Raw genomic sequence first — 26,567 nt, forward strand, 5'->3', positions numbered from 1 at the left:
GCCATTTCAGTTTGATATATCTAATAACTGATGGACACATTAATATTAATGCATTAAACCAAAATTTGACCGGTGCAAAAGTATGGGCACCCTTATCATTTTATTGATTTGAATACTCCTAACTACTTTTTACTGACTTGTTGAAGCACAAAATTGGTTTGGTAACCTCATTGAGCTTTGAACTTCATAGCCAGGTTTATCCAATCATGAGAAAAGGTATTTAAGGTGGCCAACTGAAAGTTCTCCTATTTGAATCTCCTCTGAAGAATGGCATCATGGGCTCATCAAAACAACTCTCAATTGATCTAAAATCAAAGATTGTTCAACATAGTTGTTCAGGGGAAGGATACAAAAAGTTGTCTCAGAGATTTAACCTGTCAGTTTCCACTGTGAGGAACATAGTAAGGAAATGGAAGACCACAGGGACAGTTCTTGTTAAGCCCAGAAGTGGCAGGCCAATAAAAATATCAGAAAGGCAGAGAAGAAGAATGGTGAGAACAGTCAAGAACAATCCACAGACCACCTCCAAAGAGCTGCAGCATCATCTTGCTGCAGATGGTGTCACTGTGCATCGGTCAACAATACAGCGCACTTTGCACAAGGAGAAGCTGTATGGGAGAGTGATGCGAAAGAAGCCATTTGCAAAAGCACACCTCAGGCGACTCTGTTTGTGGGGTGCTTGCAGAAATGGCTTCTTTCGCATCACTCTCCCATACAGCTTCTCCTTGTGCAAAGTGCACTGTATTGTTGACCGATTCACAGTGACACCATCTGCAATTACCAATTAGCGCAAATAGCAAAGAGAAATAAAAAAAAATGTCATGCAAAAGTTCGGGTCTAAAAAAAAAAAAAAACGTACAAATTTGCAAAAAAATTCTGAAAGATGACAAAGTAAATTATAAAAAACAATCTGGATACAATCTAGATATGACAAAACTTAAGGGTACGTATTTAGAGAGAACAGTTCAGGATTATTTTATCTTAGTGAGTCCAGAACCAACGCACATAGCTTCAATATTGTGATGCCTGGATAAAATGTGTAAGAGGTAGAAGGTAAACTATGTATGGTAGAAGTTCACCAAGACTAAAATAGGGCACTCCAAGAAAACATCACATGAAAGTACAACAAAGCATTGTAAGGCCAGAGGTGGAGCTGCAAACTGCTTCTTAGCTGAAAACAACATATGAAAAGATCTTTTGACCAGTGTATAAGGGTATCCCACCCCTAAGGGGCACCAGAGGGTCCTGACCTGGCTCTATAAGGCTCGAATAATCTGTGTAGGTGGAAAATAAACAAGCAATTCATGACTGAAAGCATGACATAGTGTTACAAAGCAGATAATGAAACTTCTCCAAATAAGAACCTGACAACTAAGAAGCATTACGCGGAGTCGCTGCGGGCGTTTTCACCGGACGCAGCCGACAGAGGCCTGCGGTTTGCTACGGTTTGCCCTGGATTAATGGCTCATTAACTCCTGTGTAAGCACTCGCATGGTCTGCCACGGTGGAAAATGAATTTAGGAAGCCTTTTGCCAGACATAACATCAAGCTCCAAGAGACAAGTGAGTCAAGGGGAAGAGGGGGAGAGAGAGAGACCAAAAACACAAAGGAGCGTTTTTGTGGTGTACTGAAATCAAAGTGCCAGATGCTAGAGGTGTGCCAAAAAATCGATTCACATAAGAATCTTGATTCTCATTTACTACGATTCAGAATCGATTTAAAATGTCCCAAAATCGATTCTGAGGGGCGGGTTTTAGACTGATTTTGGGCTGGGTATTTTTGTTGGACCTGGCAACCCTGGGGATAGCGCTTGTCCCTTTGGAGATCTTCCAGACACACACAGAGCGTAGGTGTTTGAGAATCACCGGTAAGATGGCAGAACAAGCACTATATTACCTTAGATTAACGTGTAGTTTCAATGTTTTATGGCAGAATGCTTCATAACAAGCATAAAAAAGATCGCTAGTAGTTAGTTTCAGTAACTGTTAGCTAGCTAACTAGCTAACTTTCCAGTTCCACCTTAAATAACGCTACAGGTGGCAGCGGGCTGCAGCATTTAAGGCGGAACGGAAAAATAACAATAAGCTAATCAGAGCTAATTTCAGCTCCTCATCACAGAGGAATTAAGGAATGGACAATATGAATTAATTTCTCCACCTCCTGCCCCCTTTCTGAAGAAATACAACCACCTTAAATTAACTAGTTAATCAGCAGCTGCTCCTGAACTTTAGCGCTCCACTGCTATCATCACATCAGCCCAGCAGCGTCACCTACACACCACCGCTAGTAGCCTGGTAATAAAGCAGTGTTATTTATTTATGTATTTATTGTTCATTAACGTCATTGTGATATCCCAGTGATTCCTCTGTCACTGAGGACCCACATTCCTGCACATTTTATTGTTTTTGTAACACATTACTTGCTCCAGGACCAGTGTATATCATGGAGGGTTTTTTTTCAATACGATTCATAAGCCAGAAGCAGAAATATTTATAATTCAAATCGTTTTGAATCAAAAATCGATTTTGAATCGAATCGTGGCCCCCAAAATCGGAATCGAATCGAATCGTGAGATAGTAATCGATTCCCACCCCTACCAGATGCCCTGTCGGTGGTGTCCAGTAAAAACACGCTCTGCAGCCCCCTCATACTTCATGCGGACGTGTGGACCGGGCTGTCGCTGCCCCAGGGGCCGAGATCACACCGTTCTCTCTCTCTCTCTGCATAAGCATCATCAACTTTCCACCTCGTTAGCCACCACACGAATGGTGTGAACACACTCCGCTGCCGTTTCAAATCAAAGACAGAAGAACGCTGTACGGAGTCGCCCTCTGCCAAAGTGCTGGCCGCCTTTTTCATTCTGTTTCCCTTTTTTACCCGCCAAAATGGGAGGGCTGAGAAAAAAAAAGTGAAGAGAAGAGTGATATCAATTGGTATTGGTAAGATCCAAGAGCCTAAAGGACCTCTCTACCCCCTCATAAACATCTCTGTTCGGAAATTAAAATGAATAAGCATGAAACATTTGTCAGACAGCAGAACACTTTTTTCACTTTTTTAACATTGATTAAATAGATTTTATTGTAAAGTTTTTGTAAGAAAAATCTATGAAGTCAATTACAAAACAACAGTTTTGAAATATTTATCAAAATGAATTTTCTGGATCAGTGCTATTGCAATGGTAAATGTACCTCAGAAATGCTACAACACAAAGAAAGGTAGCTAGTCATATGGTAAATAAGTCTAGAAAACAGACTTATTAATCTGCTACCAAATGTGATGTGACACTTTACATGGTTCAAAAACACTAATTCTCTTAATTAATTCTGAGTGTGTTTGGGGCATAAAGTAAAATAAACCAATCAGTGTGTCAGTTGTCATTCCCTTTAAGAGGCAGCTGTGACTTTGGCGCGTTCGTATCTTAACAGTGCAGCGCTTTGTGCATCTCAGCAGAGATTGCTCCAGCATGGTTAAGATAGGATTGGGCGGCTGACTGTTGACTGCTGTCAGGGTTTTAATCAGTCAGTTGCACACCTGTATTTCCTGCCAGCAAGATAGAAACACACCAGATATTTACCTAGACACACCTCACTTCCAGACAAAGCTATTTTAACAGCAGGGGGCCACAAGGCGTGTAAATAGACTGTTGACAGGTTATAAGATAGCAACAAGCATCGCAACGTGGCTTGCGCTGGTTGTACGATAGGGCCCCTAGTCTGTTAAGTCATTTGCATCTGTCTTAGAGATGGATTGTGTACACAGAGGTCGAACTGACCCTTTGCTACACTCTCTGCAAACTGTTGACTTAGCAAATGTATGTCCTTTTAGTGTGTGTGTGTGTGTGTGTATGGGTGTCTGTGTGTGTGCAAGTCTATCTGTCCGTCAACTGGAACAGAAACACTGATATAGATGGGGCGTGTTAGGAAACATTTTTCCTTTCTGTGCTTCTGAATGGAGGCTGAGGTTGTGTGATTATGTTTCGGTGGCGTGAATACACTTATCACACGAAACTGATTGTAATAACACAGCCCAAAAAAGCTCTTAATTGCAATCTGAGGAACTCAGCGTACACTTGTGCTTTAGGTGTCTCAGATCACACAAATTACAAAGCCACAGATTTTGGAAATGAAAAGACACTGGAACTAAACCCAAACAAATAAAAGTGAGATTTTTCTGCTGTGTCACGTCTTTTTGAACAGAACTGGAAGTGTAACGTTTTAGACCGTGGACTGTATTGACACTTCGGGCCCTATTTTAGTGATCTATAGGCAAGTCATCAAGCATGCACCATGCAGCTTGATTTAGTGTCAGTGTGTCTTTGCTATCGTAACTACGGGAAAAGTACACCTTTCTCAGCATGAAATGCACTCTAATTATCTTAATTAATCATGGCTGTGTTTTGGGCGTAATGTAAAATAAACCAATCAGTGTGTCAACTGCCATTCCCCTTAAGAGCCAGGTGGGCTCTGATGTTGGCAGATTGGTATTTAAATGACACAGTGCTTCTGCAATTCTCAGCAGAGGAAACTGACCTGCTCGTTCACACTGTAAAAGTGTGGGAGAAGGCGTTTTACGGCAAGAGCAATGTTCTTTTATTGTGTATTCTCTGCATTGATGTAAAAGTTGGGTTGAGTGTACAGTGTGCCTGTGTTGCCAAGATATGTATGGACGTCTGATGGTTGACTGATGTCACCTGTGGTGCACCTGTGTTTTCCATTGCCAAGAAAGCAATACACCAAACATTTTTCTAAACCCTTCTATATATATTCATAAGCTTGTGCAGAGTGTAGGATAGGGCCCAAAATATCTAACAGTGCAGCTGTGGTCTAAAGGTCAGAAAAGTAGATAGCTGGTTTGATCCAATGACTGGAATCTATTGGTGTGAACAGACACTCATCTCATGAGACTAGACGAACCATGTGATAGCATTCTCCCTGTTTATTGGTCTGACTTGTCTGGGGCAGAGTAAGAAAGTAAATGCAGAAAGAAGGTCCTGTGTTTTGGATTAGTGAATATTTTTGTGCATTTGAACATGCCTGAATCAACAGCAGATGCAATTGTAGTAATTATCTGGATAATACACGAAGTTAAAGGTGGGATCACATCCTCAACACTAAAAAGAAATCACTCTTGTTTTGATCAGCATCTGAGTGTGAATTGCACCAAGAGTTTGATGTTTGAGTTTGACTATTTGACTATTATAAGGTGCACCATCAATAAAAGTCTATTTTCTGGTTTATTTTCATACATAAGGGGCACCGGATTATAAGATGCATTAAGCGACATTAGTAAGGATGCCTGCATCGAAGTGAGCAAGGGTGTTGCCTAGCCAGCCCCGGTTAGCAGCACTAGTCAGCCGCAGTAAGCAGCGCTATTCAGCCGCGGTTAGCTGGGCTAGCCAGCCGCGGTTAGCAGCATAGCCAGCCATGGTTAACAGCGATTCCCAGCCCTGGTTAGCTCTCTTAGCTCTTGGTTATAACTCTCTTATACTCTGTAATTCATCTGAGTAGCTTTACTGCTCCTTACAACCTGACTGGAAAAAATCATACATAAAGTGCACTGTATTATAAGGCACACTGTTGATTTTTGGGAAAATGAAAGGATTTTAGGTGCGCCTTATAGTACAAAAAATACAGTATCTAATTTCGTAATTTCCAATTCTCATCCACCCACTAGGTACTGCTTCCCCATCACACAATGCCACCAGTGCTGGTAGGCTAACATGTGCTTCCTTCACGTCATCTGATCCCAGCTTAACATAACTGACAGGTGGGTTTATATTAAAAAGCAAAAGCTTTCTTTAGGGATGTTCTATTCTGATACAGTGGATGAGGATCAAGCATGATCCAGGAATATCTGAATGAAAAGGGCACTGTCTACACCACGTTATCTGTCAATCATGGATTACAGCGCCTTATCGCCCAGCTCTACCTCCCACCTCAAAGCATGGACCTCAAACTCCCAAGAGTCACAGTGAAGCAGGTGATGCAGCCCACAGAGATCCCAAAAGAGATCCAGTCTTTCAGCTGGAAAGCTTGGGCTTAACCGCAGCAGGAGAGAGTAAATCCACTCGCAGCTGTTCCACACCCACAGCAGTCAGACAGCAGTGCCGCTCGCGCTCTAACAGGCAACACCAAAGTTTCATTTATTCTACACTTCCCTTCCCTCCAACCTGCCTGCGAGCAGCATCCCACTGATCCAGCACTGCGCAACATCACTGTGGGGCTACAATCAATTCAACCAATCAATACAGGTTTTTCCTCAAGGTTTATTTGTGCTGTTCTGCTTTCTGTAAATATAATGATTTTGCTAGTTTCTCAGTCCAGACTGAAACAGTAGCGGCTGGGTTGTAGAAGTGTGCTGATTGATTGTGAGAAAATCTTTCAACTACGCCAATAATTCAGACTGAATTTACACCAGTCAGCCATAACATTAGAAACACCTGTCTAACACTCACTGTTTAGGTCCCCCTTGTGCCAACAAACCATAAAGGTGTGTCCACAAGACTTTTGAAGTAGTATCTTACACCAAAATGTTTGGGCACCCATGACATCATGGCAAATGTGAGGTACTGACTGCTACATATCAGGAACACAGTTTGGCACTTTCAATGTGTCTCAGATTCTTATGCCTTGGCTGTTTCCACTGAAACCAGATGATCAATGTTATTTGTTATTTGTAATTCCATTTTTCACAGCATGAATGATGAATGCAAAGTGATCAATAACACAAAATCCTTAGATCATTTATGTTGCAAACGTGTTTTAGTCATTCTATTAATGACAGAAGGGCTGAGCAAAATTGTAAAAAAATAAAATAAAATCTGTAAGTATTTTCTCTAAAAAAAAATGTTAACTTTTTTTTCTTAATAATAATAATAATAATATACAGTACCAGCCAAAATTTTGGACACACCTTCAATGTTTTTCTATATTTCTAATTTATTTTCTACATTATAGATTAAAATTAAAGACATGAAAACAATTAAGGGGCACATATGGAATTACGTAGTAAACATTAAAATAAGTGTTTGTCCTTTACAATCCCCTGATCTAAACTGATTAACTGAGGTGGTGGTGATTTGGGATGAGCTGGATCTTCACAGTGTTAAGGAAAAGCAGCATTAATATAATTAATATTGTGACATGCTGGATCATCTACTCCCGGTGAAATCTGGGAAAAATTATTTAATATGCTTTAATCATTTTTAAATATCACAATATATATCGCAAACCAAAAAAAATAATAATAATTGCAATGTCAGTTCTTCCCAATACCGTGCAGCTATTGCTAAAATATCTGCATAGGAATCATTTTTATTGCATTTATAACTTTTACACTTGTCCATGCTATTCAAAGTGGAATTATTACAACTCTCTACATTTAATAAATGCTTAAAAATAAAATATATTACTTTATTGCAATAATAGCATCAACATACAATTCCAATTTTGGTGCATCAATGCTCAACAAATCATCAAAATAAATATATGATTTAAAACTATCAAAACCTCCAAGTCTTTGAATATTATAATACTCACCCATTGTAGCTCTGCTTAGATAGTGAAGTCTGGCTTCCAGGTAGGTTTATAGTTAGAAACAGATTGGCAGTAAATGTAATTGCTCATTCTTGTCTTGCTGTTGACATGGAACATCCAGCTCCTGATCAGACCAGACAAATCTCATCACCACGAGCAGTAACAGACTTCCCTTGATGATGATGATGTAAGAGCTGAAGCCTGGGCTGCGTCTTGTGATTCAGACGTCTGTGTCTGCTCTCTCTCTCTCAATGTCACTGAATATGATTTATCGTCAGTTAATTACATCTGGAAATATCACCGTGTGTTATGAGTTTGTAATCAACCGCAGAGGACGGAAGGTCATATGGCGTCTCGGATATTTTTAAATCCTGCTTTTGTTTGGTCGGAAGCAGCAGCGGATAAAAATGTGCTGACAGCGCTAACTGCACACACAGCAATTAAGCTAAGTTGAAGTTGAAGTGTACTCCCCACTCCCCATGAAAACCTTTCTTTTTTAACATATTTAATCATATGAACATTTGAGCTCAATTTCAACAGTACTGTAAGCTAAACAAATAGAACTGAACAAAATTACTACTACAGATAAGTTGAAAATGACATTATGCAACATAGTTAGAGAAGATTTTGGAGGAGTCTGTTTTATTTAAACCTTAAACATTAGTTCAGTTTGGGGGCAGATCTCAAAATGAGTAAAAAATCTCTAACCATATATTTTTTTTTTAAATTACGGGACCTACAGGTAGCTCTCACAAGACCTGATGTCAAAGGACAGTATCTACCATCAGAAAGAAACTGCACTCATCTCACATCTTTAATGTGAGGACAATGTGTTTAGGACAGAAAACATTGAGATTAAATGTCCTTCTTTCTTTAATTCTCATATATACAATTTCAAGATCTGTCCAGAGACAACGAATGAAAAATAGCCTTTAGGCTAATAATTCTGGTGCATTTTCAGTAATGTTAATTGATGTACACTGTCCCTGTTAAATAAACAAGAAAAAAAATATATATATATACACACGTTACAGTTAAAACATGTCAGACTGGAATACAATCAGCCATAGACTGATGACCAGTTTAAATAGATGTATACAAAATTTAAATAAAAGTATTGGAAAACCTAGACATTACACCTACAAGGGCTTTTATAACCTCCCATTCTAAACTTACAGTCATTAATATAAAGTCGGTCTGCCTTTTGCAGCTGTAATAGCTGGTGATGCCCAGCAGAGACTTTTCTGCACTATGCCTCTCAGCACTCAGACATTTACTCTGTAACTTTACATGGTCGGACACTTTGGCTATGTTTATGTATATGATATTTATGTTAGCAGCTGCAGCTGGCTTAATTATAGAGAAGGTGTTTGAGCTAAAAAAAAATGACACATTATTTTTACACACACTACAAAACTTAAATACGTTTTTTTGTTTCATTTCTTTAGGAAAAATGTGTACAAGGATTGTAACAGCGGGGATCATGTAGGCAGACGAGGTGCTAAACTGGCAGGTTAATTTCTTAACCTGCTCTTGAACAGCGAGAGTTTTATGGAGCAGCCCTCACTGTTTCACTGCTGATGTGGCCGACAGATAATGGATTAGCTGTGAAAGCACACCGCATAAGCAGCTGTACAGCCATCTATGTGAGGTAGCTCTGATTAGGTAAATTGTATCTTGGTTCAGAATGTTCAGTTAGTTGGCAAACACTGACATTATCAACGATTGATAAGGGCTGGTCTTTCACCGTGACAAATTTAACCAGTTTCTCCTTTTTTTTTATTCTGCAACAGGCATTTTTGCTGCTGCACGTTTATGAGAGAAATAATTCCTCACCGTGGACATGCTGCCAGCTTTAGTCAGGCGACATCTTGATGCACACATGCGCATCAGTAATAGGGTCTTGGTATAGTCGCTCTGTATTGTGCATCACTACTTCTGGTATTACTGGAACACACTTGCACACATCCAAGTCACCTCGTTATTCTGTCATAGAGTTGTCAACTCACTGTTTCTAACCATTCTTCCATCTCCTCACAGTCTTTATTATTTTTTTATTTTATTACAAAAAAGTATGAATTCTGATCTGGCTGTTCAGACTGAGTCTCGTTGCCGCAAATTGGATATGTATTGGATATAAATCCAATTCTCATACTCAATACTTATATTGGAGTGGCCCTATTTGAAATTGAACATGTCAGGTTTAATGTGTTTTTGCCGTTCACACAACCAACCACAACCCATCTGTGTTGCATATGATATGAAAGATCATCACACGGAGCGTCGCCTTTGTGGTTGAGTTGCTGTGGATCCTATTTGCTTCCACGTTTCAATAACAATCAATTACAGCTGATTAGGGCTGCAACTAATGACTATTTTAGTTGTCAACCAATCTGCCGATTATTTGTTCAATTAGTCGATTAGTCTCGATTATTTTTTTGTAATGCACTCCATTTGTACAGCTAGCAAGACCAACTTTGCTGTACATTATACTATATTAAACAAAAAATTACAAAGTATATTATAGTAAACATTTACACAGACTGGATGATATTTTCAGGAGATTCTAGAATACTTGTATGTATTTAATTTTTTTTCTTACATTTTTTCCAAGGAGATATCTGCCTAAAATGATTGTTTGTCTAAGAAAATAGCCTCATTGTGTGTCTTCCTCTCTCGCCCTTTTTTTCTCTCGTGTATGCTTTCTCTCTCTCTCTCTCTCTCCATTATGCATAAACAATGCCTCAACAATAAAATTCTGCATCGACACCTTTTCATAGTCGACATTTCGATTATGCTGAGTAATCAATGCATCCCTACGGCTGATGGTAAAATATCTAAGAGGGAAGAAATTCTACTAGGTGATGGTTGGAAGGTGGCATTCTACTACAGTACAACAATAAGTACAAGTTTAGTGAGCTTTTTACACCATCCATTTTTTTACTAATATCTACAATGACCAACAGCATGTCTAGGGACTAGATTTTATGCAAGTGTCCCAATACTTTTGTCCACACAGTGTAGAGTTATTTAAGTGATGTAACATTATTGCTGCTTAAGAATTTTGCATTGACTGCCACAATACAGCTTTACTCAGATTTGGGCCCAGACTTCTGATCAGTATGCCAAGAGTTACAGCAGCATGGAAATAGGAAAACAAGGAAGAATCTGTGAGAATTCCTCTGCGCAGCATGAGATAGCAAGGTTATGGATAAAAAAGACATGGATGAAATTTACATAAACAGGATTAAAAATACACTGGCCCCAAGCCATCAGGCAAATCCAGTCCAGCAAACAAATAAGTGTGGAGCATCACTACAAAGCACACTTCATACTGAAACAGCACTGGCTTTTACTTATCCTCACCTTATTCACCCATAATCAAATTCAGCACATCTACAGCTTTCAGTTCTGCTGACCTAGTAGTAGAATAATGGATCTCTAAACAGAAATGAATACCTTTATTCTGAAAACCATTCCAGCCATGACTGCAACATGAATCAACAGAGTAAGGACAAAACTAAATAATTAAACAACAAATGCCCACTTTAATTAGAGATATTTCTAATGTTTCCATAGAAGAACCATGTTTGGTTCTATTGCCACAATATATTGGAACTTATAGTTAATTATATTTTGATATAAAAGCAACTGCGATGGATTGGCGGCCTGTCCAGGGTGTATCCTGCCTTCCGCCCGATGCCGGCTGGGATAGGCTCCAGCACCCCCCCCGCGACCCTTAATGGATGAAGCGGTTGATAATGACATGACATGACATGACATATAAAAGCAACAAAATTAGCATTTCTTGCTCCTGGGCTCCCCCTAGAGTCCAAAAGTGTACCACCAAATGACTCAATTTTCTAGATGAGTTGATAGATACAGAACCATCACTGAAAGCAGATCATATGAATTCAAAATAGCAACAAAAACGATGCTATTCTTCCAATTACAGTGAGATTTGAAGCTGTAATACATGATGTTTCTTTAAAAAGCAGAGGTCAGTGAACCAACTAGGCAAAATATTATTAATGCACAATGTGTATCCAAGATTGAATTTGAATAAATCAAATTGGGCAGATATAATCTGCCTCTAGTAGACAGGTCACGAGATAGTGCCTTTAAACATTTGCATTAAAAAGCTAAAATTTTACATTTTACAACAGTAAACATAAAAGCTGCTTTACTGACTAGATAAAAACATGACCAATGTGACAGTTTACATTTTACTGCATTTTCATTACACATTACTATAAAGCAATCGTTCAGCAGATAAAATCCAGTGACCATGATTTAATACTGACTCCTGATCCAGTCAATCAGCCAAGATATGTTAAGATATGTTTAGGAAGATGCTAGGGGAACACTACTAATAAACACTAGACTCTAGACTGTCACCAATCTTATCTTTATAAATACACACCCAAAAACATCCCAGAACCCTCCCTGCCCCATCCCTTCTTCCTCAAAACTCAATGATAGCTTTATTTGTTTGGTCAATTAAATAAAGTTTAGAACACAGTGTGATTTACTTTAGTCTATAAACACTAAAATAAGCTCTACAGAGCTGAGCACAGTGCCAAATTTAGCTTAGATGCTTAAAGAATGTCTTGCTATGTAGTTTAACTTCACTGCTTAAAAATGTGTACACATAGCCTTGGGGTAGAATAAGAGAATTTTGTGTGGCAATTAGGGCTGCAACTAATGATTATTTTGGTAGTCGACTAATCAGATGATTATTTTTTCGATTATTCAACGATTTTTTCTCTAAAAAAGGATGGAAACAGCTGATCATGAGATTTAAAAGGAATTTAAATGTCTAGATGTTGTTTAAACGTGGTACTGATATGTAGTGAGTAAATATGTCATCTGTTGTGTTTGGGCACTTTTAGAACACAGGCTAAGTTGAGTGAGACATTTACCCATCTCCCATTGCAATTCTTTCCCCAACACTTTGTGTAATGTGGTACTGATACAAATTAACAATTAGTCGACAATAGTGACAAATTTAAATAATCAACACTGTTGATTATATTGACTAATTGTTGCAGCCCCAGTGACAATAACAATACACTTTTTGCATAAAAGTTCAAGGACACCTGCTCATTGACTAGTTCTTCTGAATCAAGGGTGTTAAAAAGAGTTTATCCTGCACTTATCTTACAACCTGACTGGTAGAACTCATATATAAGACGCACCGGATTATAAGGTGCACTGATAATTCTTGGAAAAATGAAAGGATATTAAGTGCATCTTATAGTGTGAAAAATATGATAGGTTACTGTTGTTTATTCAAATATTTTCAGGGTTTTGTCAAATCACTTAGAATAGTGTTATCACCCTAAAATATTATACTATTTAGGGCCATATTGCCCACCCCTAATCATGATAATCATGATGGTAAAATGTCATATTCCTCGTTCTAGTGTAAACAATAAACCCTAAAGCACAAAACCCTAGTGCCCCTCAGCTGCTCCCATTGGAAGAAAGAAAAACATAAAAAAATGCTAACCATCGTTATGAAAATGTCTATGTTTTCCTGAGTATTCAATAACCTCACCACTCTGCTCACTACTAGGCAGGACAGTTTTCACTGCACACTACAACAACGACCAAAAGCCATTGCTGAAAGCCTGGGCAAAGAGCTGTCCTGTATTTGTTTCTTCGAGAAATTAATAAAAAAAACAAAGTTTTAATGCAACAACTGTAAACACTGATGACTGCTTCAATGACTGCAGAATGTTACATCAAAAATGTTTTATATCTGCACAAACGCCAACCAACAAGAATGTCTGAAAAGCCATGAAATTCATGTGGCCCCCAGACTGGCCCTAAACCCTTGAAAGCTGCGTCCCTCCAGGAAAAGTTCATGACTCTACTCGTACATCTTAAATTGTATCACCTTTTCGTGTTTGCTGAAACCTACTTAGAGAGAGCGGGTCTGATGAACTTCTGCCCCACACACTTACGTAAGTGCACTGCTGCAAGCCAAATGAGAAGACCTGATGAGAACCAGACTCAATTGGCCTCAGCGTTGGTTATGATGTTCCAGTGAGTTATTTCAATATTGACACAGTTCGCACAAGTCCTCGTGTTGGTGTTTACCAGCGCCAAGACCGTTCCAGTGCTGCTGCAGTGTCATACGTAGCTGGAGCAAAGAGAAGGTCTGTGTAAGAGTTTCAGCAGGATTCTTAAACCCTTTAAGGCTAAATAAAAATTTAATCTGATCTTCTCTGTGAAGAACGTGATATTTTTTATTTTACTGCTGTTGTATTTATTTTATTTGGACACAACTGGATTCAACAAAGTTCTGAGTTTCACCCTTTGCGTCTCACCATCATCTAAAAACAATATTTTTGAAATAGTTTTTTGTCATTTGTGAATAGAATCAGAATCATTTATGACTAAATTAAATGGAAGAAAAGGATAGAAGATTTTCCCCTATTTACCCCTATTTTAAATTGATTAATAATTGATTAATTTAATTATACACACTAACATGCTAAAAGTCATTGAATAGCAGCATGTAAATTGACCATAAGGTACAGCTGGGGATGCTCACACCTGTATAAGTTATGAGATGTTACCTTAAATATACATTAGGGAAGCACGGTTTGTGAGAGCCGCTCTAATATTCATTCATACTAAAGACCACAACTTGACATTTTAAAATGAATGAAAAAAAGATGGAATGAGACCTTTAAAAAAAAAAGTTGGAAGAGGGTGGGGCAGATTACAGAGGAAGTTGGTGGCAAACTTGGTGGTGTAATTGGGCGCCGAGTGGTCCAGTGGTCTAAAGCGCTGCCACTATGAGCGGGAGGGCGCAGGTTCGAATCCCCGCTCGCAATGCCTGCGCTCAGTGGGAGCAAAATTGGTCCTGCTCCCGCTCTCTCCCCACATCACTAAAGGGTGATGTCTGCAGCACAGGGCGTCTGTGAGCTGATGTATTGGAACCGAGTCGCTGTGTTTTCCTCCAAGCTACACGGCAATGCTGCATCAGCAGCAGCTCGAAAAGAAGAGGTGGCTGGCTTCACATGTATCGGAGGAGGCATGTGCTATTCCTCACCGTCCTGGTGTGTTGGGGCATTACTAGTGATAGGGGGAGTCCTAATGAGTGGGTTGGGAGAAAATGGGAAAAAAAAAACTTGGTGGTGTAATTAATTGGATTAAAAAGTAATAATACATTACTGATGCCAAATGAACCGCATGCATTAACACTTTAACATTGACAGCCCTCATATTTAAATATATTTCTAGTTCTATATATTCCAGTTATGCCCCCTTTCCCCAAATGGGGTTATAGGTTACTATAGACTATCAACACTGACCACTGTTTGTGGCCAAAAATCACCTTTTCTTTTGACTAAGGTGAAGAAACATGTTCAAGTAGCTGACCCCCAAGGCTCCAATCACTTGTGCTTGTGTGAAATCATCTTGATTGACAGGATGTTTTCTGGGTGGACAGGCAAAATATTTTTTGGGAAGCCTGCTGAAATACACACAGAGGACTCTTTTATGACATCACCTTTCAATCTGTTCCAAATCAGTTCTGCACCTAAACATAAATAAAATATTTCCCCTGGGGTTATATTGCATTTGTTTTTTAAACCAGTTCATCCTTGTTTATTCTATCTTTGTCTGATTGGTTGTTTCACCCTACCAAGCTGAACATATAAAATCATAGCTTTCGGCATCCCAACAGCACACTCTGTGCGTACGGATTACACTGGAATTATACATGTCAGAGGAACACTTAATTAAGGGAGATTATGAGACAGAGAATAGAGAGAGGTGTCTGGCTTTGAGGGGGATTATATCAGAATCACTGCTATAACCTTCTACTCCTCAATGAGACGATGCTTTAATACGCTGCCAAATGTGAGTGTGCACACACACACATACACACATATTAATTCCCTGTGAAAGACCTGATTAGCATCACCTGTCTGCTGCATGACACGCTTTCACCACAGCTATGAAGGAGCACAGCAGAGGTTTGAAAGTGAGCCGAGGGAAGAACACAATTAGAAAAGGTCAATGAAATCGATAAAATGACAGCGAGAGTCCGCCGTGGGCTATTTTTCCACAAACTGCCTCTGAGATCCCCCAAGGCTCCAGAAAAACAATGACAAGACGTCATCATCACAGTGTCATCCAGTAGGTGCCTCAAAGCCCGTCCACTTAGTGCCTGTAGGGAGCAGGAGGGGAGGAGGAGGCAAATTCAATAAGGCTGTGCTATCAGATGCATGAGCATTGTCTCATTTGAGAGGCTGAGGAGGAAATAATTAGCCTGCCAATTAACAGAGCCGTTTCCATCCCTGCTATTGGAGTGATGGCTGCAATGATCTCCTATCGCTTTTTCCACAGGCATGCTGCCATTCAAACACGCTCAGCGCACAATCAAATGATGCAATTGTTAATGAAGTTAATAAGAAAGGAAGGTGCTATAATTGTTTACGGGGAAAGAAGATCCAGGAAAACTACCTCAGACTCTACCTCATTATTTGTTGTTGCCCAATTTCCCTCCTGTTAGACCAGAGAATGTCCTGAGGTTCATAAGCTTTGTGTCCAAAAGTAACAGGTAGGAAATATGACCCTAAAATATTATCACAATTATTCTTTCTAATTGAATTTTCACAACTGTGCAGCACTAGCACACAATGATTTGACATACAGATCCGGGAAAAAGTAAGAGACCACTTTCTATGATTTTACTGAATTGAAAACCTCTGGAATATAACCAAGAGAAAGATAGATGATCATAAGCCATCAAAAAAAGGTGAACCGCTTGAATCTTTGCACCAGGAGTGGCATAAAGTTATCCAAAAACAGTGCGTAAGTCTGGTGGAGGAGAACATGCCAAGATGCATGAAAACTGTGATTTAAAACAGGGTTATTCCACCAGATATTGATTTCTGAGTTTTCTTAAATCTTTGTGAATATGAACTTGTTTTCTTTACATTATTTGAGGTCTGAAAGCTCTGCATCTTTTTGTTATTTGAGCCATTTCTCATTTTCTGCAAATAAATGCTCTAAATGACAATATTTTTATTTTGAATTTGGGAGACAAAGAATGTTCATGTTTCACAAACATATACCTATAAATAGCAAAATCTGAAGCAGTCTCTTTATTTCTTTCCAAAAACAGTGCATTTAGTGCTTACAAACACCTCTTTTGACGCAAAACAGTCAAAAAAATTGGGTCAATAAAGTACTTCTGTTTATTAAGTCAGGTTTGCATGGAAATGTTAATGTGGCATCTGCTTCGCCCCTGATTGGTATTGACAATTACTGATCTTGGCCAAAAATCTGCCCTCATTGGTCCATCTCTAATACTGACTATCAAACCTGATCTAAGGACTAGGGGTGAGCGATATGGCCTTAAAATAATATCACAATATTTCATGGTATTTTTGCTATAACGATACTCTTGCCGATATGACAAAACACTCAATAAAAAAAATCAAGAATACACTACTGCAACAAAATAAATATTTTGTTTTATTACTGCATATAATATGATATGGCACACCCCTAACTGAGATATTAAAAAATACAAGAAGTCAATAATCCAGAATGTCATGATATTAATAATACTAATAATGCACTCTAAATATCTTCATATATCCAGGATTAAAGTAAAATGAATGATACTGGACAGATATAATCTGTCTCTAGTAGATATATAATGGGAAATGAGAACAGTGTGGATTTTTCTTTTGCTAAAAACAGCAAAAAAGTAGTACCTTGATGGGTGGGGGTGGGACATATGGCACAATATTTCAAGATATTATATGGTTCACGATACTCAGAAATGTTGACAATATTATTGCGTAAGATACGATATGGCACATCCCTACTAAATACCTAATTTTTTAGTTTTGGTTTTCTGAAAAATCCCATTAACACATATGGTAGGTTAACTTTCTTGGTGTGAGTGAATGAGACTATAGACAACTTTAGGCTACTACTATGGTAGCCTATGTTATTTAGTCCAGATAGGCTCCAGACCCAGTGAAACCATGACCAAGTAGAAGCATTTAGAAGATTAATAGGTTAATGCAAATCTAGACTACAACTGACTGGACTTATTACTCTGTTCAAGCAATATGGGTCAACTCGGACATATCTTATTAATCAGAATTTGGCTACATTAAGCCTGATCTGCCTTTGAACCTTTTTTTTCTCTATTGGGTGGAGGCCCGATAAGCAGACACAACCTGCAGCAGCGAGGAGCATTATTTTCAGAAGATAACAAAGTGTTCTAAATGTCTGCAGTGTGAAACTTTTAACAGTGGAAAGCTTTTTAGAACTGGAGCTGTGCCTTGATGTAAATCTTGCCAATTTGAGAACAAATAACACCAGAGTCTCCAATGCTTATACGGTAAAAGAAGAAAAGCGAGGCTGCCTGAAGGTCCAGTCATATGTCATGGCACTTGTCCAAGCGGACAAGCAAGGACAGACCAGGGCGTAAACTACAACTGACTGGACTTAGGCCAAACCCTGAACACAGGGGTTCCAGTATTATCATTCTGGAGGACAGACTATACAAACTTGTAAAGAAAAATGCCATTGAAGTGTATTTATGATCACAAACAAAGACAGAGCTGAGGGTGTGTGTGTGTGTGTGTGTTTGCGACTCTAAGAGCATGTGCCTTGAAGCTAATGGTGATGTATACTGTTTTAACAGCTTTGGTCTGGCTAAATAAAAAAATAAAGCCCAATCACCTCTGTGTACTTTGCTTTACTCTAATCCATCTGGAAAGGACACTGCTCGCTGACTAGCATAACAATGAACGAGCCACATTAGCCCGTCAGCTGTGTTTTCACCTGGCTGAGCACGGATGCACATCGCCGTCAGTTCAGAAGGCTTCCTGACCATCATCTACTGTGGGTAGCCTCAGCTCAACTCTGTGAGAGCTGCTGATCTGTAATGTTCTCAGAGAGAATTGCTCATGATTTAAAGCAGCTAGCGAGGCATAGCTTCATTGCTCCCTAATTTACAAATCTAGCCTGCCTAATGGTAACGAACTAATGAGACGTGACTGACAGCAAGACAGACAGATGTGTGTGCGTGTGTGTGCGTGTGTGTGCGTACGATTGTGTACGTCAAAGAGAGAGAGAAAGGTCAGGAACTGGTGCTGGAAAAACCTCTACCTCACACTGTTACGTAAGCACAGGCTGCAGGGCAAAGAGCTCCCTCTGTTGCTAAATCCAAGTGTGGTTTGAGTTTGCTCTTATTAATTGTTTATTAATGTTTATAATGAAAATTAATATAGTGATACCAATAAAATTAGACTACGTACACATTAGGGCTGGACCCGAATATTCGGATATTCGGATATTCGTTCGTTGAGTAGGTATTCGGTTTTTAATTTTGGTATTCGGATATTCGTTTTTTTTTTTTTTCTTAGCTCCGCCTCACTCTAACGTTACAGTTCCGTTCAGGTTAATGGCGGTATATGAGAGGCAAAATGCCGAGAAGCTCAGCTGTTTGGAAGCATTTTAAATTGAATGCCGACAAGACAAAGGCAGTGTGCCAAATATGCGATATTCAGATGGCATATCATGGTGGCACATCAAGCTTGAGGAATCATCTAAATGCGGTAAGTATTATTTCTTGACGGTGTAAAAAAAAACAAGATTATTCCTGCTAGCAAACTTGGCTTAAATAGTGTCTGCCCTGTTTTGCCATGACGAAGCTGCTTATGTCTGACATTAACAGTAATGTTATACATGATAATAACTTGCAGGCACTTCGAAACTGATTTATATAATAAAATGTAAGGGGTAATGTGGCAACACTAGGTGCTAAATCACAAAAAAAAAATGCCCAGTCTATTAACAGCTTCCGTCTGTATAGGTGCATACCGTCTGTATGGCTTCGCAGCCATCGACATCTTCAACCGACAAAACGACACAGCAAAGCCTCCACTTCCAGAAAGCAATAACAGAGAAAAGAAAGAAAGAGATAACAGATGCTATAGTAGAGTTCATCGCACTAGATATGAGACCCATTAACGTAGTCAAAGGCGAAGGCTTCAAACAATTAATGAAAAAGATGGAGCCCGGTTACGTTCTCCCCAAACGCTCCAGTATTTCACAGGCCTTGTCTCTGAAGTACAGCGATCTCCAAGATCAAGTTTCAGCTTTTATTGAAAACTCCTCTGCATTAAGTTTAACAACAGACATTTGGACCTCGTTGAACATGGAAGCTTACATGTCAGTCACATGTCACTTTATAAATCAGGAGTGGGAACTTTGTAACTTTGTATTGGCAACCAAAGCAATGGAGGTGAGCCATACGGGCGTCCATATAGCGCAACTGCTTGGAGAAGTGGCGGAGTCCTTCGCTATTCCAAATTATAAGCGAGTAGCAGTTGTTCACGACAACGCTAGCAATATGAAGCTGAGCACGGAAACTCTGAAGAAGGAACCAGAAAAATGGGGCAACGTTCAAGGAGTTTTCTGCTCAGGACACACACTACAGCTATGCATAAACAGTGCTCTAAAACAGGACAGAGTACGTCGCACAATTTCGGCTGCTAGGAATCTAGTGGGACACTTCAAAAAAAGTGCGAAAGCTACAATTGCCCTAAAAGATAAACAAAAGCAGCAAAATGTTGTTGAGCACAGTCTTACACAAGACATCGCTACTCGTTGGAACTCCACATGTGAAATGCTTGACCGGCTGTTGGAGCAACGATGGCCGGTGACGGCTGTTTTGTCAGATCCCAGCATTACGAAGAAAGGTGATCGCACCCTGGATCTGTCAACCGAGCAGTGGAAACTGGCACAAGATTTAGTAGAAGTACTTAGGCCCCTAATCACGCTCACGGAGGTGCTCTCACAGGAGGAGAACGTGTCATTGTCCTCAGCTGTGCCAATGCTCTTTAACCTGAAGAAACGCCACCTGTCACTCGAGGAGGAGGACGAAACCCCAGCCATCAGAGAAATGAAAAAGACCCTCATCACGGAGATCGACAACCGATGGCAGCTTTTGACTATGGAGCCCAAGAGCATCTACCTCCTTTCTTCAGCACTGGACCAACGATTCAAACATTTAAAATTCCTTCAAAATGACATGAGGAACCTCGTCTACACGGAGGTTAGGCTTTTTAAAATTAAATACATTGCTATTCTTAAATATGTACTAGAATATTACGCTAAAGTAAAATTCAAATAAAGTACAATATATACTATTATACACTATAGAGTGCAGGCAGATTTTACTAATAAAATGCTATTTGGTTAAGGTTGTCCATCTGGCTGAACATCTGCACCAGCAACAGGCTGTTCCAGGGGAGGAAAAAGAGCAGGCAGCAGGAGGAGAAGAGGAGCCCGAAGCACCACCACACAAGAAACGGAGACAGCAGGAGATTTCAATGCTGATGCAGTCTGATGAAGAAGAGGAAGAGCACAATGAATCCAGTGCAGCGAAAGAGATGGAGCAGTATTTAAAGGACACAACAAAAGTCCAGTCTGGTCCACTCACATGGTGGAAACAAAACAGCGACCGCTACCCCAAACTAGCTTTCGCAGCTAAATACTGCCTTTGCGTACCGGCCACATCGACCCCGTCGGAGCGTATTCTTTCCAAGGCCGGCTACATAGTTAACAAGACACGAAGCTCACTTTTACCAGAAAATGTGAACAAACTTGTGTTTCTTGCACACAACATGAAGAAGGTGTAGTTATACGTATACGTACTTACATAGTGTTACTGTTTTTGTATTTAAAATGTTAATTTAAAGTTCTTTTTAGGCTTTCCTGTTATTTAACGGCGCGACCTGCTATTTTGTTAAATTTCCTACACTCAGTGTTTTGTTTTTAAAGTGTTCTTTTCTGTGTTACTATGTTAATGGTGGGACGTGTGCTGTTTTGTTACATTTATTACACTTTGTTAGTCAAAGTATTTACATTTTTTATTTTTATTGCAATTATAATATATATATTTATATATATATTTGCAATCTATTTTAGCAGCAATACTCTTATTAGATGGCTTAATAATTTCATTTCGTAAAATAATTATTTTTATTTGCAGTGTTCAAGGAGGTTGCATTGCTATGTTTAAGGTATTTTTAATGTGTGTGCTCCGTTATTAAATTTGGCGTTTGTTTAAGCTTCCCTGTAATCTATAATAATTTAATATTGATTTCTTTTGAAGCTATTAAAAGTTTGTTCTTTACAGAATGTTTCTCCCCGCGTCTCATGTCTTTTTTGTGTTTCCCCCCCCGATTTTTTCGCTGCGCACATCGGCCCAGTGAATGACTAAGTCCCCCACACCACATCTCCGCTGTGCAAGCCGGCCCAGTGTCCGCGGCGGCTAATCCGCTGCGCAACCCGGCCCTGTGAATAGCTGTGTTTTAGTACTTGGGTTATACTTAAAACAAAAAAATGTGTTTGTCCAGAAAGTATTTTATATTCTTAAACTATGTTAAATTAGATCAGATTAGAGGAAAGTTATTCAGACATCATTCTTGTAGCCTAATTTACCGATTTATCGCTATGCTGTTACAGTGTTAATTAACATAATTCTGAATATATATATTAAATTATAAGTATATTTAATTTAATGTTTTGTTACTTTTTAATAGTAAAATAAAATTACTATTCTTTGTTTCTACATAAGGTCATGCTTTTCTTTTTCTTTATATTTTGTCAATACCTTTTATTCCTGACATTTTTTCGTATTTTAATCCGTTTTTAATCAGTCTTTTTTTTTAAAACGAAGCTTCGAATATTCGCTTCGAATCAGTGCCGAATATCCGGAGCTCAGAAAACGCTATTCGGGCCAGCCCTAGTACACATTACAACTCACTTTGTTCAAATCTGATTTCTTGCTCAGATCGGATTTGGCTATCTTGAAGGTTCACATTCACAAATGTGGGTGACCTGTATCTGTGTAATGTGATCAAATCTGTCCCTGAAACGCCTCACATGCGCACATTAATTTGTGTATAAATGTCGCCTACTTTACCAACAACAAAAAACTTCAGACCAGTAAACAGCTGACCAGTAAACAGAGTCAGTAAACAGCTCAGGTCGAGGAGGAGAAAAAAGGCCAGGCGGTTTGCTTTTGCTGTTTAGCTGCACCAAGAGACGTTTGGGTACAAGAGAGAAGCATGTAGCTTCTATGTAGCTTAGTGTCATATGGACTGGATACGTATCCAATTTAGGACCACATTTGAAAGTGACTCAAAGCTGATTTGCATTGAGCCAAAAATTTAATTTGAGTCACTTTAGCTGGGTAATGTGAACGTAGCCAACGTCATCACACTGTTGGGCTAAAAATCATCTAATACTGATAGTAATTCTTTACTCCTAAAAAAACATCAATCAATAAAAAATATAGGAACTACAGGCAACCCCTTTTAAGCTTGTTGTTTCTCTTTTGTGGGATTTTTGGGATACAACCATGGCCTAAAAGATCAGGGCTTGGGACAAGAAGATTGTTGTTTCAGTCAACAAGACAGGCTTGGACAGCTGGAGGTGCCCTTGAGCGAAGCCACTTAACCCCTAAGAAACTAAGGTGGCTGCACATTCCATTCCATGTGTATTCTTAGTGCCTTAATAACAATTGAACCACAGTTAAGTCAGACCCTGCAATGTGATTGACTGAGAGGGGTTCTATGAGTGCCGTTATCAGCCAGTAATGCACTGTAACCAAAGTCTTCCATGTATTACTCCGCCATATACAGGTAACCTAGCAGCGATGCAGCGCTCACAAGCCAAACAGCGCACCCATGGAACTATGACTGACATTGCATGTGTCCGAGAAGTCAGACCCTGCAATGTGATTGGCTGAGAGGCGTTCTATGAGTGCCGTTATCAGCCAGTAATGCACTGTAACCGAAGTTCTCTATGTATTACTCCGCCATATACAGGTAACCTAGCAGCGATGCAGTGCTCACAAGCCAAACAGCGCATCTACAAACAGAGTACCCATGGAACTATGATTGACATTACATGTGTCCGAGAAGGCACCCTCCTAGTGTTGGGAAAATTACTGATGATGGTTTGAAGACTAAGGAGTGGGTGGGGTAATTGGCCCTCCAAAAACACTAGTATTAGTGTATGTTCATTGTCACGAGTGGATTAAATGTGAAAGCTGAATTGCACTGTGCTGTTGTGCATTGTGTTTATTGTTAATCTTAATTAGAAATTACATATTCCCCTTCTCCAGTACTTTACTTCCTAAGCAATACAATGGACAAGCTACAAAATACTGACTCCCAGAGGAACTGTCTGGATTTACAGATCCAGTGACAATGCTGACAACGCCATGGAGGTGGCTTGTTATCTGCAGATTCACCTGGAAAAAATGTGACACTTAACATGTAACCCAGTAAAACAAAAAATAAGTGGACCCCGCCACTGCAAAAAGCATGGTGAAAAGAGTGGTGTGTCGACTATTTCGATCTCATGTCCTGGTATTTGTTTATTAACTGCAAGGCATTCTAAGCTCAAGGCAAGTTCGCAACTATTATCCTGGACAGTGTTTATATTCCAGTGGGCAGAGAGCCTATTGACTAACAAGGTGCTGGAGCTAATCCAATTCAATTCTGCCCTGTTTATCCAAGGTGGCTTTAGTTTTTACAGCACAGTTCAAGGTTCTCCTCTGCCTGTTCTTGCACACTGTTCTTCAACAACTTGGTCATGCATTGATGCAGACAGTCTGATACTGCATTCACACTTTGGTTGCACCACAGCCAGATGATGAGCACCTAAAACTGCTTGAGTTTGTCGAGGAACGCCTCAAGCTCTAGCAACCTGGACACCTGCAGCAATGTGAAGACCTCACACGTCATTTGAACACCTGCACTGACAAAAATATCTGTCTAAATCTGTCTTACATCAGAAGATAATAACTAATTTAATAACTAATGTTTTTTCAGATGTAAAAGTGAAGATCAGAGTCTAAACTAGGGATGGACGATATGGCCCAATTTTTTTAAGATAACGGTTTTGGTTTCACACTGCAGTTTAGTGAGCGCATTAAAGAACTTTGCTATGTTTTGATATGTTTTTGTCTTCACCTACATGGACTACATTAAGCCAGTTGCACTTTCAGGGGTTTTACCAAACTCCCTTTGCATGCATGTGTGAAATGCCAAACAGTAAACACAGATCCAATACTGTTGGATTTCCTTCACTTCTTGTATATAAACTACAGTTACAGTAGATACAGATATAACAAGTATAGGCATTTGCACCCATTTGCACCAGTTCATGCTCGCATCAAATTCAAAGCTCTTACAATCGCCTACAAGGTGATGACAGAACAGGCTCCTTCCTACCTGCACTCACTCCTGAAGGCTTACGATACCTCCCGGCCGCTGCGCTCCTCCAATGAACGTCGCCTCGCTTTGCCAAACATTCACACAAAGCAATCCAGACTGTTCTCATACAGAGTTCCCCAATGGTGGAACAAACTACCCTCCACTACCAGATCAGGAGAATCTCTCGCTATCTTTAAGAAACTCCTGAAGACAGAGCTCTTCAAAGAGCACTTACTCTCTTAACACCTCTAACTCACTAACTACTTCTAACCTCATTTCCTTCTTCCCCTCCTTCACTCCTCTATCCTATTATTCCCCTTTGACCTCCTTTTATCCCTATCCAAAGATGTTTTACCTTTAAACTTATTTTACATTGTACTTGACTATTGTAAGTCGCTTTGGACAAAAGCGTCTGCCAAATAAAATGTAATGTAATGTAATGTAATAATTTTGCTGCGTGGGGAGCAAAATTGGTCCAAACTGTGGTGTGAAGGTGAAACATTTCACACCTTAATTTTTTGTTTGGACTAAACTGAAAAGTCCAAATTTATAGACCAAACAAGGTATGGACTAAGCTATGGACATTTTCACATTAGCCTTTTTTTCTGGACATGAGTTTGCTTGCTCTGTGGAAGCTGTTTTCAAACCTAGTGCCAGCACACATTTTTAAGTGCTCCATGCCAGAAAAGCTTGTAAACTTCACAAAAAAATCAAGAAGCAGACCCACAGAAGCAAGGGATTCTTATGGATTATATGTTTTCTTGCATGGAACTGGCAAATACAAGCACAAATCCAAACTCATGAGGCAAGCTGACACTCATCTTACCCCTTTACCTTCTGGTCTACAACAGATGCAGCCCTTTCTTACCTGAAAAAACTCCTTAGACACTTCAACCTCCACTTCCCAGTGCTTCTACTTACACCACTGCATTACTGCTACACTGCAGAGTTCTCAAAGAGACACCTTTACAATATATTACAATACAACATCGCTTGTGAACCTCTCAAACCAGAGCCCATATTTTGCCCATATTTATTTCACTTCTTAAAGTAGAAATCCTTAGATGACCAGTACTGATTAGACTTGATCAGCGTTCTTATGTTGAGGCAGATGATCAATATGGGCCCAGGTTTAAAAAATCCTCAAAATGCTAAATTGCTGGAAAACTCAACCACCAGATGGGTACAACTAGGCTCCAAGCCAATCAAACCGTTTCTTCCAGCATACACAAGCATGCCTTGGGCATATGGACGGTTGTTTTAAAACCTCCACAACAGTTCCATGGTTTAAATGAGAATATCTGAATGTTTTCTAACCATGAAAGCGTTTAAAATTATTCTGAAGAACAACAAATACAAGCATCTACAGGGTTTCCCCCAGGATTTCCTTGAAGGTGCGGTGGCAGGACCCCCCGGTTGGGAACCGATAATTTATATCACGTTAATGATATCACGATATAACACAATTACACATGTTTCCAGTTATTTTCTTTATTTCCAACTGTCACTGAAAAATGCCCACTTAAAACAAAAAGTTGCAAAAAGTAGGTTTCTTTAAAATAAATCCTTATTGTTCTTTTTTCAGATACGGTAAACGTAAAAGTGTGCAACACAAAATGTTAAATTATACATATCAATATCTTTAATCTTTAATTTAATTACAATAAAATGTTTACTGGACCGTGAAAACAAATGCATCACAGAGCTGTTCTAGGGTGCCTCTATTCTAGGGCCCTACATCCTTGCT

At 39.4% G+C, this 26,567-nt stretch overlaps 2 protein-coding genes across 3 annotated transcripts in view; one reads left to right on the top strand and one right to left on the bottom strand.

Moving 5' to 3' along the window:
- The window catches only part of chrm3a (cholinergic receptor, muscarinic 3a), a 226,476-nt gene that overhangs the window by 189,295 nt on the left and 10,614 nt on the right, over positions 1-26,567 (bottom strand). The window lies entirely within an intron of this gene.
- Positions 18,852-21,405, top strand: LOC111190600 (zinc finger BED domain-containing protein 4-like). The gene is made up of 2 exons (XM_022664306.2): positions 18,852-20,643; positions 20,792-21,405. Exons 1-2 carry the CDS (start codon positions 19,414-19,416, stop codon positions 21,227-21,229), a joined length of 1,668 nt encoding a protein of 555 aa, XP_022520027.2. The 5' UTR covers positions 18,852-19,413; the 3' UTR covers positions 21,230-21,405.

Source organism: Astyanax mexicanus, chromosome 14 (genome assembly GCF_023375975.1).
Source record: "Astyanax mexicanus isolate ESR-SI-001 chromosome 14, AstMex3_surface, whole genome shotgun sequence".
Taxonomy (NCBI): Eukaryota; Metazoa; Chordata; class Actinopteri; order Characiformes; family Acestrorhamphidae; genus Astyanax; species Astyanax mexicanus.

Excerpts from the sequence above, each read along its gene's own strand:
- LOC111190600 (XM_022664306.2), top strand. The coding sequence starts at position 19,414 with ATGGCTTCGCAGCCATCGACATCTTCAACCGACAAAACGACACAGCAA. Across the intron at positions 20,644-20,791 it reads GGAACCTCGTCTACACGGAG|GTTGTCCATCTGGCTGAACA; the intron begins GTTAGGCTTTTT and ends TATTTGGTTAAG.